This window comes from Lepus europaeus, chromosome 16, assembly GCF_033115175.1.
Source record: "Lepus europaeus isolate LE1 chromosome 16, mLepTim1.pri, whole genome shotgun sequence".
Classification (NCBI taxonomy): domain Eukaryota; kingdom Metazoa; phylum Chordata; class Mammalia; order Lagomorpha; family Leporidae; genus Lepus; species Lepus europaeus.
Window position 1 is genome coordinate 57,466,398 of NC_084842.1, and position 18,972 is coordinate 57,485,369.

The 18,972-nt window shown below is 47.6% G+C and overlaps 1 protein-coding gene across 1 annotated transcript in view; it reads left to right on the plus strand.

Moving 5' to 3' along the window:
- Nucleotides 1–18,972, plus strand: part of APBB2 (amyloid beta precursor protein binding family B member 2) — a 175,830-nt gene that overhangs the window by 53,722 nt on the left and 103,136 nt on the right. Inside the window, exon 3 of the mRNA XM_062213167.1 lies at nucleotides 17,309–17,517. Within this exon, the coding sequence (XP_062069151.1) occupies nucleotides 17,309–17,517 (209 nt within the window). The remainder of the gene's footprint in view (nucleotides 1–17,308; nucleotides 17,518–18,972) is intronic.

Here is an 18,972-nt window from a genome sequence, read left to right on the forward strand (position 1 = left end):
TATTTATATGTTTTTATTTTAGCTGCTTTAAATTATTTTTTTAAAAGTTTAGGTAGAAAGTGAGTATCTCAAAGGGATAATTTTTCTAAAAGAGCTTTTACTCTGATCCCTTTCAATGTATTTTTAAAAGTTAATTTCCAGGGCCGGGGCTGTGGTGTAGTAGGTTAAGCCTACTGCCCGCCACGCTAGCATCCCATATGGGTACCAGTTTGTGTCCTGTCTGTTCCTCTTCCACTCCAGCTCCCTGATACTGCACCTGGGAAAGCAGTGGAGGATGGCCCAAGTCCTTGGGCCCCTGTGCCCATGTGGGAGACCTGGAGGAGGCCCCTGGCTCCTGGTTTCAGCCTAGTCCAGCCCTGGCTGTCACAGCCATTTGGGGAGTGAACCAGTGGATGGAAGTCCTTTCTGTCTCTCCCTCTCTCTCTCTCTGTAACTCTACCCCTCAAATCAATAAATAAAATCCGTAAAAGTTCATCTCAGAGGGGCCCACCCACATTGTGGCGCAGCGGGTAAAGCTGCTGCCTGTGTGCCTGTATCCCATATGCATGCCGCTTTTGACGCTCAGTAAAGAAAGGATAAATGTCCTCACCTTGTTGAAATCTGGTTCTTAAAATGGAACCATTATCTCCTCTTCCTTTGTTGCAAGATGTTGTGTGACGAGATGGGGTTAGAGTAGTTAATGCACTTTGGAAGCCATAGAGTGCTGTAGAGGTACCTGCTCATTCTCGCATCAGAAGCAGTGTACATACATTTTAAGCTATGGGTGTGTTATGCTGCCACGTTCCCACACTTCTTTTGATTTCAGAGAGCATGTTGTCTACTTCAGTCGCTCATTACATGTGCTGCTAAAAAGCCAAATGTCTTCGACTACCATGTCCATTCCCTAAGTTCTCAGTGATCATCTTCTATCCCATTATTTAGCACAGCTGGAAGGTCAGATCCCAGCACTGCCACTGTTTAAAACAAATAACGACCTTGGAGTTGGCCAGGGCCAACCCTGGAATAGCTCCGGTCTTGTGACCTTTGCTGCTGTGTGCTGGCCTGAGGAGTTCTAAGAAAAGCAGATCGAAGATCCCGCCAAAATAGTGGGAAAGAAAATTGACTCCATTTAGTATCCCTTCACATCTGTCTACCTTGAAAGAGTATGGTGCCAATAGTAATTCTATCACTTTACTCGTATGGTACCAAAGAAAGACTTACACCTGTGGTTGTGCTCTGTCCTCTCTCCTCCCATGCCTCAGACTGAAATAGGAAGGAAGGGGTAAGGTTGGGTTGGCCCAGCAAGTGGCGACAGTGGTGCTGTACGTTCTGCTTAACTTCCGTGTATTCACACATCGTTGTGGGATAGTGTGCTTAGGTCCAGGCACTCAGTACCCAATCTTGAAAACAAAGAATGTAGCGCCTGATTCGTTGGTCTTCCTGCAGAGCCCGAAGGACCCTGCCTGGCAGTGAGCGGGCTGCATAGCTGCCGTTCATTCATGGGGGGTGGACTGGGGGACCCCTGGCGACATCCGCCTGGCAGTGCTGTTACTTTATCAAATGACAAAAATAAAAGTGATTTGGGGACCATGCCCACTCACACCCACTCTCCATTTATCATTGTGCTTAGACTTTGGGATTTGGGAAGTTAGTTGGTTTCAAAATGGTTTTTTTCCCAACACTTCTTAGGAAACAAAACTGACCTGTAGTTTTTGTAAAGTAAAATGAAAGTTAACTCAAATTTTACATTTTCTTCTTTAAGGTTTTCAGGGCAGAAACCCCTCATGCCTGAAGCTTCTCATTAGTGGTGGTAGATCATGCTGAGTTGTACATGCTGAGCTGTGTGCACTCTAGAAGGAAGTAGTGTTCTTCGGTTGTATTTCCAATTATCTTAAGACTTGAATATCTCCCTTTATAACTAGTAAGAAAATGTTTTATTATGTGGTTAGGTATTTGCAACCAGCCTTTATAATGGTAATTAAACTACTCTGTCACCCAGTCATATGATGAACCTCTGCTGTATACTGCAAGTGTACGGATGGATGGATGGGTGATATTTCCAAGTGCAGGTTTTCCGTACAGGCAGCTTCCAGCAGCTTCCATAGCAAGCCTTCCAGGTTTGAAGTCTGTGAGTCCACCTGTTGGGTTTGTGTTTGGGTTCTGACTCACAGTCCATGATCCAAGAGGCACAGTTTCCGTTCTCTCTTGCACCGACATCAGCTCACTTGCTCTTTGCATGCTTTCCTGAGGACACGAGGTAGAACAGAAGCAGTCTCAAAAGATGGGTGTCTTAAATGTGCCATGCTTTCAGGGCTCAGCTACGTGACATAGAAGAGCCACGTGCTGGTTGGAGAGGTGCTGTATACTCAAACCAGGATGATCTCACAGGATAGAGCATTTCTAGATTGATATGACTGTTGTCAGCTGGTTTCCTTGACCTAAGTTAAAAATTAAAATAGTCTAGTTGTTGCAAATGTCCAGAAATCTTTTTTCTTTTTCTTTCTTTTTTTTTTTTTTTTTTCATGATTTCAGAGGCAGAGAGAGAGAATATTCCATATACTGGTTCATTGCCCAGATGCCCACAATGGCCAAGGCTGAGCTGGGCTAAAACTCTGGGAACTGAGAACTCAAGGCAGGGGCCCAGCTTTCTAAGCCATCCCCTGCTGCCTCCCAGGGTCCGCATTCGCAAGAAGCTGGAATCAGGAGCTAGAAATGGAGCTCAGGTATTCAGTGTGGAATGTGGGCATTGCTAAAGACCCACCTCCAAGGTTGTTGTTATTACTTTTGCTTTTTGGTGAAGAAATGCCCTGTGACTGGTGCATTTCAGAAATGTTTTGTAGAGCAGCATGTGTTGTTGTTTTTTTTTCCTAAACCCACATTTTAATGAAGCCGTTGCTAGGTAATAACCGTAAACATTTGCTGAGTGATTACCATATCCCTGACTGTGTTCTGGGTTCCTTTACATCAACCCTACAAGCTGCCATCGGCTCTATTTTACAGGAAGCAGACAGGCCATAAGAAGTGTGGCCATTTGTCCAAGGTCACACAGCTAGCAAGCACTGGAGCTAGATCCAACTCCAGGCTGAAGCCAGAGCTCCTGTTCCTGATAATGTAATACAGCCCCGAGAAAAATCTGGGAGAGTAAGCCCATCAAACACACTCTCCAGGGAGTCTGAATGAACAATTTTTATGTTATTCTTATGCCAAAATGCTTGATAAAAATATGCAAAGTGCATGTAGTATTAAAAGCCCAAATTTAAGGACCATTTGAATATTGAGTTCTTAGAATATTTACTCAAGAATCTTTTAGCAGAAAAATCTTCTGCTACAAATAGCTCCCTATGTCAAGGACACTCAAAATTATTAATACTGAGTTTTTAAAGAAAAAAATGGGGGAAAAGTGTCAGGAAATAAATTCACACTGCCAAGACAATTAGTGTTTTCTTATAGTTGTTAAAATAATGCTACTATAAGAAAGCTCAGGTGCTGGTGCTGTGATGTAGTAGGTTAAGCCTCCGCCTGTGGCACTGGCATCCCATATGGGCACCGGTTTGAGTCCCAGCTGCTCTACTTCTGATCCAGCTCCCTGCTATTATGCCTGGGAAAGCAGTAAAGGGTGGCCCAAGTGCTTGGGCCCCTGCACCCACATGGGAGACCCAGAAGAAACTCTTGGCTCTTGGCTTTGGGTTGGCCCAGCTCCAGCCATTGCAGCCATTTGGGGATTGAACCAGTGGATGGAAGATCTCTCTCTCCCTCTCTGTCTCTCCTTCTCTTTCTGTAACTCTCTCTCAAATAAATAAATTAATTTAAAAAAAGGAAGAAGAAGAAAAGCAGAAAGCTCAACTGGGTACACAGTGTTCTTCTTCTAAAACTATAGTAGACATACCAGGGTCTAAATTATGTCTTGCAAACTATGATCAAGAAATACCGGGACCTTGGACTGTTCTAAGGGGATTTACTGCCCTATGATAGGCAAAGGGGTCAGGATTCTGGGGGCTCACAGGTGCTAGACGCTTTGCAGCGGGTCCTTTGTTGGCGTAGTCAGTGTTTCTGTTGGTTGCTTTTGCTCAGGAGTTGCACATGCCCGTCTAAGCAGCGCCTGTGTGCTGCTTGGAACCCTTAGCGAACAGGGTGTAATTCACTACTGAGACCCAGAGTGCTATCTGCAGGCGGTTGTCTTCAGTGGTTGGTGATGCGGCTGGAAGAAGTGAGGAATCTTGTTTACTGGGTTCTGACAATGAAGCTCTGAGTCCAGGCAAATAAAGGAACTAAGCAGTGAGTCAGGAAAGAGGAGAGAGAAGCAAGGAGGCGGGCCGCCGTGAGGTCAGAGGAGAGCTGTAAGGCTAAGCCCTAGTAGTTTGTGTCGAAGCATCCGACGTGAATAACATTATTCCAAAGAGTGGCCAACAGCAGCTACTGCCGCTGAGACGTCGGGAAGGGAAGAAATGTTGTCTTCAAGAATGGGAGCTGGCCGGCGCCGCGGCTCACTAGGCTAATCCTCCACCTGTGGCGCCGGCACCCCAGGTTCTAGTCCCGGTTGGGGCGCCGGATTCTGTCCCCGCTGCTCCTCTTCCAGTTCAGCTCTCTGCTGTGGCCCAGAAAGGCAGTGGAGGATGGCCCAGGTGCTTGGGCCCCTGCACCCGCATGGGAGACTGGGAGGAGGCACTTGGCTCCTGGCTTTGGATTGGCACAGCGTGCCAGCCGTAGCAGCCATTTTGGAGGTAAACCAATGGAAGGGAGATCTTTCTCTCTCTCTCTCTCTCTCTCTCTCTCTCTCTCTCTCTCTCTCTGTCTAACTCTGCCTGGAAAAAAAAAAAAGAAGAAGAAGAAGAAGAAAAAGAATGGGAGCATTGTGTATGTTTTTCTCCTGCCACCTGAGAGCTTACATTTTCCTTTGCATTCAGCTGAGTCCTTAGCCACGAAGGGTGACCCTAGACCTCTCTGAACCTTAGCATAGACCTCCCACCCAACTTGTGATGGCACAGCGGGCTTTTTCCTGCCCCATCTCCTTTGCACTTGCTGCCCCCTCTGCCAGAGATGCTGTTCTCTTGTCTCTTCCCAAGGCCGGCCCCTTGCCCTGGCTTAGAGAGCCCTCGATCCCCCTGAGACCACCCCATCCTCAGACACAGCTGATCACATCACCCTGTTTGCCTCTTCCTCATGTATCCCCAGCCTCTACACAATACTTCTCATTTATAGGCAGACCTTCATGCAGAAGAACGAATGAGTGATCAAATATACAAGTGGTCCCCGATTTACAGCCCAGCTTAGACTATGTTAACTTTACAGTGGTGTGAAACAGTACACATTCAGTGGAAACCATCCTTGGAATTTTTAAAAAAGATTTACTTATGTATTTGAAAGGCAGAGTTACAGAGAGGAAAAAGAGACAGAGATATTCCATCTGCTGCTTTACTCTCGAGATGGCCGTAACAGCCTGTGCTGGGCCACACAGAAGCCAGGAGCTTCATCCAGGTCTCCCACGTGGGTGGCAGGGGCCCAAACACTTGGGCCATCCTCTGCTGTTTTTCCCAGGCACATTAGCAGGGAGCTGGATAGGAAGTAAAGCAGCCGAGGCTTGAACTTGGGCCTATATAGAATGCCGGTGCTGCAGGTGGTGGCTTTACCCGCTGTGCCACAGCGCTGGTGCCGATCCTTTGAATCTTGAGCTGTGAGCTTTTCCCCAGGCTAGGGAGCCACAGAACCATCATCTCTTAGGGTGCTGAGCAGCGGCATGAGCCACAGCTCGCAGTCAGCCACATTGCTGGCCTGTGATGTGGACACCGGGTGCAGCAGCCCCGCTTCGAACTCACTCTACTACGTTCAGTTTATGGTGGACTGCTCAGGACGTCGTCCTCCAAAAGCCAGAGAGCACCAAGGATGGTTCACTTCAGAGTTTTTACTCCGCGGGGCTGGTGGTTAGATGGAGTTTGCATCCCTAGGCCAGAAACCAGAATGCCTAGGGCCTCCTAGAAATACAGATGCAGATGCCTGGCCTGCCCCAGGCCTGCCGAGCCAGCTGTGTTGTCACAGGCCCACAGGTGCTTCAGAACCACTGTCTGCGCCACCGTGCAGGACCCCGTCTGCGGGGATGCTCTCCACACCCCCTGCTCCGAGACCATTCCCCGTTCCCCGCACAGAGCAGACCACGTGTCGCATGAAGTCACCCTCCTTCCCTCTTTCCTCTCAGCCCCTGCTGGCACCCCCAAGGCACAGGGCACGCAGTGCTAAGGAACAAAGCAAGCGCATTGCCCTCAGGGAAATCTGTTGCACTCCATGGTACAGACTTTGCAGAATCAGGATCCCAACTGCCCCATTCCTCCTCCCTCTGCCCTCAGCAGAGAAAGTTCCAGCCTGGGCTAGTGCCCATTTGTTTGCATTTGGCCCTCGGGTTCCTGCCTGAGAGCCTGGGGACAGGGTGACTAAAGGCCTCCCGCCAAGCACACCAGCCCTGCCCAGGAGCCGGTCCCTTGCAAAGAAGCCAGGGTGGAGCCCGGCGCTGCGCTCTGGCCCCAGGGGTGGCTCGCTTGCTGCTCACAGATGGGCTCCTTGTTCCCACGCCAAGTGTTGCTTTTGGCCCAAGAGGCGTCCAGCACAAGCGTCTTTGGGGCTTTCCGCCTGGCTATTTTTACTCTCTGACTTCAGGCCCTGCTTCCTGTTTCATCCCAAAAGAACAAAAAACACAAACAGCCAGGGGCTGCAGATCCCCTGGGCGTGGACACCTGTGGCTTTAACTCCCGGCGCTGACACATCCCCATCTCTGTCCACACGTGCAGGTGCCTTCAGCAGCAGGCAGTGGTGGCTACAGACTGGGGATAGCTCCGGCGCAGGACCCTGCTGGGGGAGGACGAGGAGGAACCCAGTGTTTGGGCTTGGCTGTGGGTGAGACTGGATCTCTCTGGCATCTGCTGGGGGATTTCTCGGATGCACCAGCTTTGGGCCCGCCTGGATTCACTGGTGCAGAACTGGGAGAAAGGCCTGTGAAGGAAGACCCTGCCCAAATGCCTGCCTCACGTGGGCACCCGTGTTGGCAGGTGCTCAGGACCAGTCTCCTTGGGAGCTGTCTTGAAGCCGTCACTCGCTGGTTTGACTGGCTCGGGTCGGCTGCTCGTCTCACAGTCTCGGTCTAACAGCCACTGTTTTGTATTTATTCCATTTAGTTGACTGTTTTCTCTTTATTCATCTTCGGCTCTCCCCCAAGCTGTCCATATGGACTTTTCACAGGGTACTTTTCACGGTACCCAGGTGGGTACTGTTAGGATCCTTGTTTTCCGGATAAGCATCTGAAGCCCAAAACAACTGGGGGACTTGGCTGAGGTCACCATGCAGGGAGGCCCCATGGCAGCCACACTTCTGCTGTCCAGGCTGGGCTGAGTGATGCCATTACTCCCCTCTGCATTGGCGCCACCAGGAGTCCTGAGTGAATCCCTTCTTCTTGTTTGGGTTGTGTCTGCAGGTGTTGAGGAAGCCTTGTCCTGACCCCCTTTCTGTGCTGGCACTGTCTCTTTTTAGAAAACAATGGGGGCCAGCGCCGCAGCTCAATAGGCTAATGCTCCACCTTGCGGCGCCGGCACACCGGGTTCTAGTCCCAGTCGGGGCGCCGGATTCTATCCCGGTTGCCCCTCTTCCAGGCCAGCTCTCTGCTATGGCCCGGGAGTGCAGTGGAGGATGGCCCAAGTCCTTGGGCCCTGCACCCCATGGGAGACCAGGAGAAGCACCTGGCTCCTGCCTTGGGATCAGCGCAGTGCGCCAGCCGCAGCGCGCCGGCCGCGGCGGCCAATGGAGGGTGAACCAATGGCAAAGGAAGACCTTTCTCTCTGTCTCTCTCACTGTCCACTCTGCCTGTCAAACAAAAAAAAAAAAAAAAAAAGAAAAGAAAAGAAAAGAAAACAATGGGAAGTTTTGATCTCAAGATTCCACTGAAATATTTCTTTAAGTTGTGAAAAACAAAATACAGAAACACTCAAGAATGCAAACATGCAATTTAAGACCTCATTTTAAAGAGAATGTCTGTGTCACCACCAGCTAAGTGAAGAAATCATGCATTTCTAACATAGAACCCTTAGCACACACCTCTCTGATCCTAACCATCACTGTCCCCTTCTCAGGTGTTCCTCACCCTGTTTTTTTGTTTTAAAGGGACTTATGTATTTATTTGAAAGGCAGGGTGATACAGAGACAGATTTTCTATCTGCTGTTTCATTCCCCAAATGCCCACAATAGCCAGGGCTGGGCCAGGCCAAAACCAGTAGCTAAGAACTCCATCCTGGGAGAGTGGCAAGATGGCGGAATAGGCAGGGAGCACACTATTAGCCCGGGGGAGAGACAGTGTAATATAAGTGGAGATACTGCAGGGTCAAGGAAGAGTAGGGGAAGAAACAGCAGAGGAAACTCTTCCGGAACTAGTGATTCACAGTGTACCTGTGTGGAGAGCGTGGGAGCCCAAGTTCGGGACACCAGCGGCAGACTCAACACACCAGCGCTGGAACGGGAGGTGAGCTGAACCTCAATAGCCCGAGACACCAGCGGGCAAGCAGAAAGAGGAGACTAGAGGGAACGAGGCTTGAAACTCCGTGGGGAAAAGTTCACCAGGCTAACTAGAAGAGAGAGAGGAAAAAAAAAAAGTGACCGATACGGACACAAGTTTCTCTCTCTCCACTCACCTCTCAAAGGCGAGCAAGACAGAGCAGGCGCCATTTTGGACATACGTCATAAGCAGGGCGACCTCAGGTCTGCACCGGCCCTGAGCCTAGCAGAAACACCTGACTCTGGAGGGAGGGGTGAAATAACAGGAGATTAGCATCTAACTTGGCAACCCAGTGGGAGACTGCAGGAGAATTGGAGCCCACACTGAGGGCAGCAGAGATTCCCTGTGTGGTCCTTGGGAAAGAGCTTCCGATCTCTGGCTCCTGTGGCTATATCATTTGCCTGCTAACTACCTCCAATTACGTTCAGCTGTGCGGAATTACTTCCCTTTTGAATCAAAAAAAAAAGAAAGAGAGATTTACCACACCTAACCTGGGAGTGTCATCTTTGACACACCCTCAACCCTGAGGAACCAAACACAGCTCTCAGTCCACACTCATCTCAAGCCTCTAAGGCTCCACCGAAAGCAGACAGTCCACTTAATATAGAGCCATAGTGTAACAAGAAAAAACACCACAGTGAAGAAACCAAATATCTCCAACATGCCAAACAACAAACGCAAAAACCAAGCTAACAAGAACAAGGAAGACACTATGACGCCCCCAAATGAAAAAGACACCCCAATTCAAGATTATGAAGATGATGAGATTGAAGAAATGCAAGAAGCGGATCTCAAAAAATTGATAAGAACGTTAAGAAGTTCTCAAAAACAAATTCTTGAACTACAGAAATCCTTCATGGACAAGATAGAAAATCTCTCTCGTGAAAATGAAATATTAAGGAGGAATCAAAATGAAATGAAACAACTGGTGGAACAAGAAACTGTGATAGTGATGAGAAATCATAATGAAATGAAGAATTCAATAGATCAAGTGAAAAACACATTAGATAGCCTTAAAAACAGAATGGGCAAAGCAGAAGAGAGAATATCAGACTTAGAAGACAGAGAACAGGAAAGGAAACAGGCAAACCAAAGAAAAGAAGAAGAAATTAGAAATCTAAAAAATATTGTCAGGAATCTACAGGATACTATTAAAAAACCCAACATTCGGGTTCTAGGAGTTCCTGAAGGCATGGAGAGGGAGAAAGGATTAGAAGGCATTTTCAGTGAGATACTAGCAGAAAATTTCCCAGGTTTGGAGAAGGACAGAGACATCTTAGTACAGGAAGCTTATAGAATCCCTAATAAACATGACCAAAAGAGATCCTCACCACGACACGTCATAATTAAAGTCACCACAGTGAAACATAAAGAAAAGATCCTAAAATGTGCAAGAGAGAAACGTCAGATTACTCTTAGAGGATCTCCAATTAGACTCACAGCAGACTTCTCAGCAGAAACCCTACAAGCTAGAAGGGAATGGCGAGATATAGCCCAGGTACTAAGTAAGAGAGAAAAACTGCCAGCCCAGAATACTATATCCAGCAAAGCTCTCCTTTGTGAATGAAGGTGAAATTAAGACTTTTCATAGCAAACAGAAACTGAAAGAATTTGTTGCCACTCATCCTGCCCTGCAAAAGATGCTTAAAGATGTGTTACACACAGAAACACAGAAACATGGTCACCAATATGAAAGAAGGTAAAGGAAGGAAACCTCACAGCAAAAGATCACAGGAAGCTCAGTTTCTCTTTGACATAGAATTAAACTCTGATGCTCTGTTAAAGCAATGTGTTAAAGTAATCTATGATGTTCTCTTGATGTCTGTTAAATTCTAATTGTTCAAAAACAGCTGAATTTTTATTAAGAGCTATGGGTTATTTAAATATGTGCTTATTTCCAAAGATTTGAATAATCACCTTGTAACAATGATCAAATTTGGTCTATGTTATGTCATGATTTTAAGGAATCTTATTTCAACCAGATATTTTGGATTTTGAGCCTTCTTGGCATTCTTGACAGGCATTCAGAAAATCAAAGTTTCAAACAATCTGGTCTCTAAAATTTCCAGTAAATCCTGGACTTTGGTTTTTCCAGTTTGGGCCCAACTGAAAAAATCGAAGGACCTATGTCTCTCATCTTATAGAGACACCAACTAATCAGGCTATTTGGATTATATTAGAAGTACTGTCAAGATGTGATGTGGTACCAAACTTTAAGTTTCTAGAATGGAAAATGCTATTAATACAAATGTTTGAGAATTAAAAAGTCTAATGATCTTGTGTTACTAGACATGATAGTTATCTTAATGAGAAAGCCCCAGAGGCCTAAAGGGTTAAATACTTGTAAAATCCTACAGGTGCTTTCAAAAATACTGTGAAGTAAGCAAGTGCCTCTTGTTGGTCGATGAGTTTATAATTTTAAACATGGCGACTTAAAGTCTTTTGTCATCCACAGTTATATATGATGTGCTGCTCATAAAACTAAAGCGTTGTTGGTTCTGTGTTTAGCTGTCCTCCTATAGGTTCCTATGGACTTTTTCCAGCCACTTTTATTGTATTCAGTACTTTGGGATGGCTCTGTAAACAGATGAAGCCAATAATGTATTAACAGGCCGGCGCCGCGGCTCACTAGGCTAATCCTCCGCCTTGCGGCGCCGGCACACCGGGTTCTAGTCCCGGTCGGGGCACCGATCCTGTCCCGGTTGCCCCTCTTCCAGGCCAGCTCTCTGCTGTGGCTAGGGAGTGCAGTGGAGGATGGCCCAAGTGCTTGGGCCCTTCACCCCATGGGAGACCAGGAGAAGCACCTGGCTCCTGCCATCGGAACAGCGCGGTGCGCCGGCCGCAGCGCACTACCGCGGCGGCCATTGGAGGGTGAACCAACGGCAAAATGAAGACCTTTGTCTCTGTCTCTCTCTCTCACTGTCCACTCTGCCTGTCAAAAAAAAAAAAAAAATGTATTAACAGTACCAACTGAGAGAAAGTATGGTTAACTGAGGTTACTAAAAACAAAAAGCAATTCAAATCAATTGGCAATCTACAAAAAGAGTTAAAGATTTTAAAAGCTATTATTAAAATTGCTATATTGGTCTACTATGCTATGTTATATGTGTGTACATATTGTATGTCCACATGGGGAAATTTTATTAAGAGTTTTATTTTAAATGGCTTATAGATAAGATTGTCCATAAATTTAAGCTGCTAAAATCAATCAAAGATACATTTTAATTTGTGTGACCTGAATCTGTATATCATATGTTTTAAACGTGTTGGTAGAAAGAAACTAAAAACATTTTATATGGTTGTGCTTAAGTTTACTGGCTAAACAAACTACACCATGTTAGATATTTAAGAGGTGTTTTCAAATACATGATTCTTTAAATTTATAGAAGGCATTGGACCTTCTGGTAAATGTTTTCTTAAGTTGTTATCTAATGGTTGAAACTGTTTGCTAAGTATTCATGTAATATTGCTATTGTCAGCAAGCGATCTAGGACTTGCTCCCATATTTCTCTATTCTAAGCCCAACTTGTTCTTTTATTTCTCTATTCTCTTCAAGGTAGGAAACTAATTCTATTATGAAGGAATCTGTAGGACGCACAATTTAATCTTTAGACCTTATAAAAGAGATGGCTAACATTTTTCTGTAATAGCATAGCCAAAATAAGAACTTAAATAATAATCTCATAGCTAGATTCACTTCGCCATCAGCGAAGTATACAGTAAGTAGAAAAAACCTCCCTTTCAGATCAAAGGGAAAGAAAGTTTTAAAGTGAGAATATAATTTTCCTCATGGGCATTGTCTACCTTAGAAAAACTACTACAGAACATACCTGTGACTATAGACTTGTAGTTCAGGCCACCGAAGATTAGAGATGGGACTTGGGCACTCCCTTGACTTGCATCCTCTGGTCTGCTTTAACACAAACCAGGAGGAAGGGAAAGCTAGGCATCAGAAGCAATGGGTGGCAGGCCTATTAATGGCTGATCTGTACAGTGATCTGCCCTCGGGGAGACCCAACAGGCCAGTCCACTGCAGTGGCTTTCAATGTGGTGAGCCTGGGCTTCAGCAGAGGTCAGCTTGTGAAGAGCCCTGGCGGCTATGCCAGGAGTTGGATCACTGGAGGTGGACCTGCCCTGGAGTCGAGGGGTGCCCAGGTCAGAGCCACAGATCTTGTTGGCTCTGGGCTGAGGGGCCCTTCACTCAGCCCAGCTTCCAGGGTGACCACTGCAGCTGAGGGGATGGTCGGGTGGGGTCGGCAACATTGCAGGCGGAGCTGTAGATTTCTTGTTGGAGATGCCCCCTGCCTTTACCTGGCCAGCTCTCCTCCCAGGCCAGCCAAGTAATGAAAGTCAACAGAGTGCCTTCCCCTAGGAGGTTCACACCTCCCTTAGGTATATCCTAGGATATACCCCATGTGAAGAGATAGATAGGCCTGGGCCTCTGAATTTACAAGGCCTAAAGCCCACCAGATTATTATCAAGCCCCTTCTATCAGGTTCTATTTGCCTCTCAATCAGAAAAATTACTTGTAGCTTAGACAGCACCTTTCTTAGCTCCTCTAATAATGACTCTGTCCTTTGTTCTAGGCCCTGTCTAGCGCACTTGGGCCTCATTCCTTTGTAATCATAACCTCTACTCTACCACCAATGGCTCTACTCCCAACGTGTGTACTGATGGTCCTCTTCCCCACTTAATGCTGTATAATTGTTCAAACCTGGTAAATGCCACTCTTAGGATCATTGGTTACTATCCTCACTCTGTCTTTTATGACCTTCTCTAAATATGATCAGAGTCGGTAAACTTGGAAGGCTTCCATAGCCTTGGCAACTCATGACGACAGCCTAGGGTGGTTACTGGCGCCATAAACTAGAGTGTCAATTTGTTGGGTCAACAACAGGAGCCACTGTGCACTTGCTCCTCATGTGGGATCTCTGTCCTTAATGTACTGTACATTTTGATTTAATGCTATAACTAGTACTCAAACAGTATGTTTCACTTTGTGTTTCTATGTGGGTGCAAACTGTTGAAATCTTTATACTAAATTGATCTTCTGTATATAAAGAGAATTGAAAATGAATCTTGATGCAAATGGAAGGGGAGAGGGAGCGGGAGAGGGGAGGGTTGTGGGTGGGAGGGAAGTTATGGGAGGGGGAAGCCATTGTAATCCATAAGCTGTACACTGGAAATTTATATTCATTAAATAAAAGTTAAAAAAAAAAAAAAAAAAGAACTCCATCCTGGTTTTTCACATGGGTGGCAGGGTCCTATGTACTTGGGCCATCTGTTGCTACTTTCCCAGGTGCATTAGCAGGGAACTGGATCAAAACTGGGACTGAAACCAGCACTCTGATGTGGGATATAGGTGTCCCACGTGATGCAGGAAGAAAGGGAGGGAGGGATGGGTGGGGTGGGAGAGACAGGGAGGAAAAGAGAATGAATAAACCAGGAGAAGTGAATGAATGACCTGGGTCTTCCAAAGGTGGGAATTGAAACATGGCACTTAGCAAAGGAGGACTTCTTTAAAAAACTCAGTTCTGTGCAACACCGTGAATCAGGACTGCTCACATTTCTCTGGGACCAACGTATACTTTCCTTGATGGTGTGGATGGATGTCTGCATGGATGGAAAGAAATACCATCAACCAACCAGCAGGTTCCATATTTGTGAGTTCAGCCACCAGCCAGTCAACAATATTTTATTTAAAGAAATGCATCTCTACTGAACACATTCCTGTGTCCATCCATCAGGTGTTACTGAGCACCTGCTGTGTGAGGAGTTGGGGATACAATGGTGAATGAGGCAGAAATGAAGGCTACCTGGGCTCACAGGCCTTCCTTCCTATAAACCAGTGGGAGATGAAGTGGAAGGGTTCTGTAAGTGGTTCTAAAAGTGATTCTGGAACTGTTCATATATTATTGAAGACGTGGCCGCTACCCTTCTTCCATCATCATTGTCTTCCTATTTTTTTTTAAAGATTTATTTTTTTATTTGAAAGCCAGAGCCATACAGAGAAAGGAGAGGCAGAGAGAGAGAGACAGAGGTCTTTCATCCGCAGTTTCATTCCCCAATTGGCCGCAATGGCCACAGCTGCACCAATCCGAAGCCAGGAACCAGGAGCTTTCTCCGGGTCTCCCACGCAGGTACAGGGGCCCAAGGACCCGGGCCATCTTCCACTGCTTTCCCAGGCCATAGCAGAGAGTTGAATCGGAAGTGGAGCAGCCAGGTCTCGAAGTGGCACCCTTATGGGATGGGATGCCAGCGCTTCAGGCAAGGGCGTTAACCCACTGCGCCACAGCGCCAGCCCCTGTCTTCCTATTTTTTTTCTTAAGATTTATTTTATTTATTATTTGAAAGTCAGAATTACACAGAGAGAGGAGAGGCAGACAGAGAGAGAGAGTGGTCTTCTATCCGATGGTTCACTCCCCAGTTGGCCACAACGGCCAGAGCTGTGCCGATCCAAAGCCAGGAGCCAGGCACCTCTTCCTGGTTTCCCACGCGGGTGCAGGGGCCCAAGGACTTGAGTCATCTTCTGCTTTCCCAGGACATAGCAGAGAACTGGATAGGAAGTGGAGCAGCTGGGTCTTGAACCAGCGCCCATATGGGATGCTGGCGCTTCAGGCCAGGGTGTTAGCCAGCTGTGCCACAGCACTGGCCCCTGTCTTCCTATTTTTAACAACAGAGCAAACCCCTGCTTTCATTTTACTCCAATAAAGTAGCAGCACAAATTTGGAAGATAAACTAGATAACAGTGAGGTGGGTTTGGTTAGAGGTAGAACAGCCCGGTTCCTGCTGTCTGGGGCAAAGGCTATTTCCTGCTGCTGCCTTCGAAGCACCTCCTCCAGCAAAGTGGGAGCCACTGGCGGTGCTCTGTACCCGTGGTCTGATCTGATTTTCTGTTCCGCTAGTGTCTGTAGCTGTTCTTATGTGCTGATGCCCCAGTGGAAGATAGTAGGATACGCAAGTACCCATAATGGTGACCAGCAGCCTCTTTGTACCCTTTAAGCTTCTAACCCAGAGCTTCTTGCCTAGGAGCCACCTGCATGGGCGGAGGGAACCTACCAGCTAAGGTTGTGTCCAGCTGGATCCAAGTTGTTTCTGCAGACGTGGGTTAGGTTGGAATTGCATAATCGCGCCTCATTTCTGGTGGGAGAGCGGGGGTTTCCGGCACAGTCTGAGACAGGTGCAGTTTGTCTCTGGCGGACATGAATGAGGACGGTGAGTGCGCCACTGTGCTGCAGTCCTCTCTGGCCTCTCTCTTTGGTTTCTCTTTTCCTTGTTGGGGCTCTAACGGCCTCAGTGATAGCATGACGTCATGGTCTTTGCTCATAGCAAGGCCTACCCAGTCCGACTTGAATTGCAGAAGAGCCCTCTGGCCTCTTGTGTGTTCCCACATAGAAGAGGCCCTGGTGCTTAGAGTCCAGTGACCATCAGGTTGGAGCTCCATCTGCCCCGCTGTGCTGGATCCTCCCTTAGGCCTCCAACACTCGAAATCCTTCTTCTGCTTCCTCTCTTCTCTCAGGTCCAGCACGTTCATCCATTGCACATCCAGTTCAAAGACCAAGAATGAAATTTGCAGAAGCAAATAGTTATTCAGCAAACAGACAAGATACTGGTACAGGGCAGATGTGGCTGACGCAGTGCTGTGGATGTGTTTTATTTGACCACCTCAGCATTTAAAAAATTATTTTTTGAGGCCGGCGCCGCGGCTTACTAGGCTAATCCTCTGCCTTGCGGCGCCGGCACACCAGGTTCTAGTCCCGGTCGGGGCACCGGATTCTGTCCCGGTTGCCCCTCTTCCAGGCCAGCTCTCTGCTGTGGCCCGGGAGTGCAGTAGAGGATGGCCCAAGTGCTTGGGCCCTTCACCCCATGGGAGACCAGGATAGGCACCTGGCTCCTGGCTTCGGATCAGCGCGGTGTGCCGGCCGCAGCACACCAGCCGCGGCGGCCATTGGAGGGTGAACCAACGGCAAAGGAAGACCTTTCTCTCTGTCTCTCTCTCTCTCTCACTGTACACTCTGCCTGTCAAAAAATAAATAAATAAATAAATATTTTTGGACTTTGTAGTTCTAGGTGTTCTCCCATTTGCCACCGTCCCCGCCATTCTCTAATTTCTCTCACACCTTTCACGTGTATATTACTGGCCTGTCTTTAGGGTTGAAATCCAAGAATTTTCTTGTATACTTTTCTTGAAAATCTTGAATACAAGTTGGAATTCTGGAGTGTTACAAAGGACACTGCTACTTTGTTGATGTTTACAATTAAATGGCTAACGTTGTTAAAATGTCTGAAACATGTAAATGCTACTCACGTTCAGAAAACACCTGAGCCAAGAGTTACACTGGTAACAGGGAGTGCTGTGGAACACCATCCAAAGAGACTGAGTGGATTCTGCGTGGAACATGCATTTTACTAGCTTACCGATTGACAAAGAGATCGAGTAGATTCTGTGTGGAATGTGCATTTTACTTACTGATTGACAGAGATCAAGTAGATTCTGCGTGGAACTTGCATTTTGCTTGCATAGTTGTGTGTTCTTAATGGCGCTCACCTTGTCCACAGGTTTCTCGAAGCTGTAGGAAGGTGTGATGACGAGGCCTTTACACCTTATTCTCAGGCATCAACCTGTCTTCTCGTGGTTTCTTCCCACATCTGCCCTCTTATCTCCCTTTGTCTCCATGGGAACCTCTAGTCCTTTGGCCTAGGGACGCGTCTGCCCATGGACTTCACCCGACCAGGGGGACTGAAGTCGGAAGGCTCTTGTTGTCTTACAATAAAACCCTCTGTCATTTTTCCATTTCCCAGCAGACATATGGAGTGACCACTCGTTTCAGACCGACCCGGATTTACCGCCCGGCTGGAAGAGAATCAATGACATCGCTGGGACCTACTATTGGCACATCCCCACAGGAACCACGCAGTGGGAGCGGCCCGTCTCCGTGCCGGCCGACCTTCAGGGCTCACGCAAAGGCTCTCTTAGTTCTGTAACGCCATCTCCCACCCCAGAGAACGAGGTAAAACCCCAGGGCCTCCCTCCTGACTTAGTACTGAGTGAATGTAACTTGCGGTTTCTCTCTAGACAGCTGCTTCTGCCCCAGCAGGTCATGGAGGGAAGCGTTTTGGTTACCGTGCATGTTGCATTTACAGTCCCAGTAGTGCTTCCTCCTCCCAGTAAGCAGTGTTAATATCCATCTTCCAGGGGTGTTTTCATTTTTTAATGACTTTGTGTGTCTTGAAACACCATTCCAGGTTCAGAGAGCAGGAGGGGCTGATTAATGAGAAGTGGTTAGGTCTCCCTGGGGCTCCGTGACGCGGTATTTCACGCTGCAGGTGCCACCGCATGGTGCTGGCTGCATGAAATATTTACACTCAGCCGTGTTCTAATTGCTGCACAGCCTGTGAGCCCTGGGTTCCTCTGTGAGCCGGGAGATGATGCCTGCAAGGATGACCCTCGAGAGCCCTTATGTGTGTAATTTCTATTTTTAAAAAATCTGTTGATTTAGCAGAAGTGACATTATTTTAGGAATAATTAGCAGCATATTTTCCCACTGTCCCTGAGGAAGGATGGTCTGGATGTGTAAACAAAGAACTGAGCCCTTTAAAAGTGCCACTGTGGTATTTATTAACAGGGAGAGTCCAGCAGTGAGGCTTTGTGAGTTCTGATAACCAGACAGTCACAGGAATTATAGTTGGAAAAGGTCTCTCTTGTTTGTGGAGAGCAGAGCTTCTGTCCCAGACACCCAGGCATTTCTACCTTGGTCCCAGCCTGGTCTGCTCCGTGAAATGAGCCCGTGTTCTTGAACTTGGAGCACACACTGGGCATTTGCCATGCACCTCTTACCTGGGAGCTTCCTCTCCGCTTACGTTTGTCATCACCCTGCATGTCTTCCAGAACAGATGGTATCTTGTGTCCTGAATCTTTGATTTTGGGTGTCCTGGGTTCTCCTGGGGTGGGAGTGGGGAGCTGGTGAGACCTGTGTCCTAGTCACACTACTGCTGTCCCCTGGCCCCCGCGTCTCGTTCACCCAGCCAAGTCCTCTGATTCGCCCTCATGGAAGTGATGGGTGGGGTTTCAAGCTACACTGCAGCAGGAGGGATGGGGGCCTCGGTTGGTCAGCGCTTTGCCCTGCTTATCATGCACAGGCTTAGCACTGTTGAGCCACACAGGCTAGCGCTGCCTACCCCCAGGCAATTTAGGTAGCTTTTTATGGACGTATAATTCTCCGCCGTCTGCCCAGTTCCCGACCCATTATTTATTCACCTAGCGTTAGGTGTGCTGGGGGATGAGGATGAACCAGCATAACCTCAGCCCTCCAGGAGCTGGGCCTGAAGGGGCTTCCACTGCCTATCACAGCCCAATGCATCCGGGATTCCTCCCTGTGCCCTAGGGAGGACTCTTAGAACCGGAGCCAGCCGGGACCAGCCCCTGCGCTCACCAAGGCTCAGCCGTGCTCCACCTCCCCCACCTA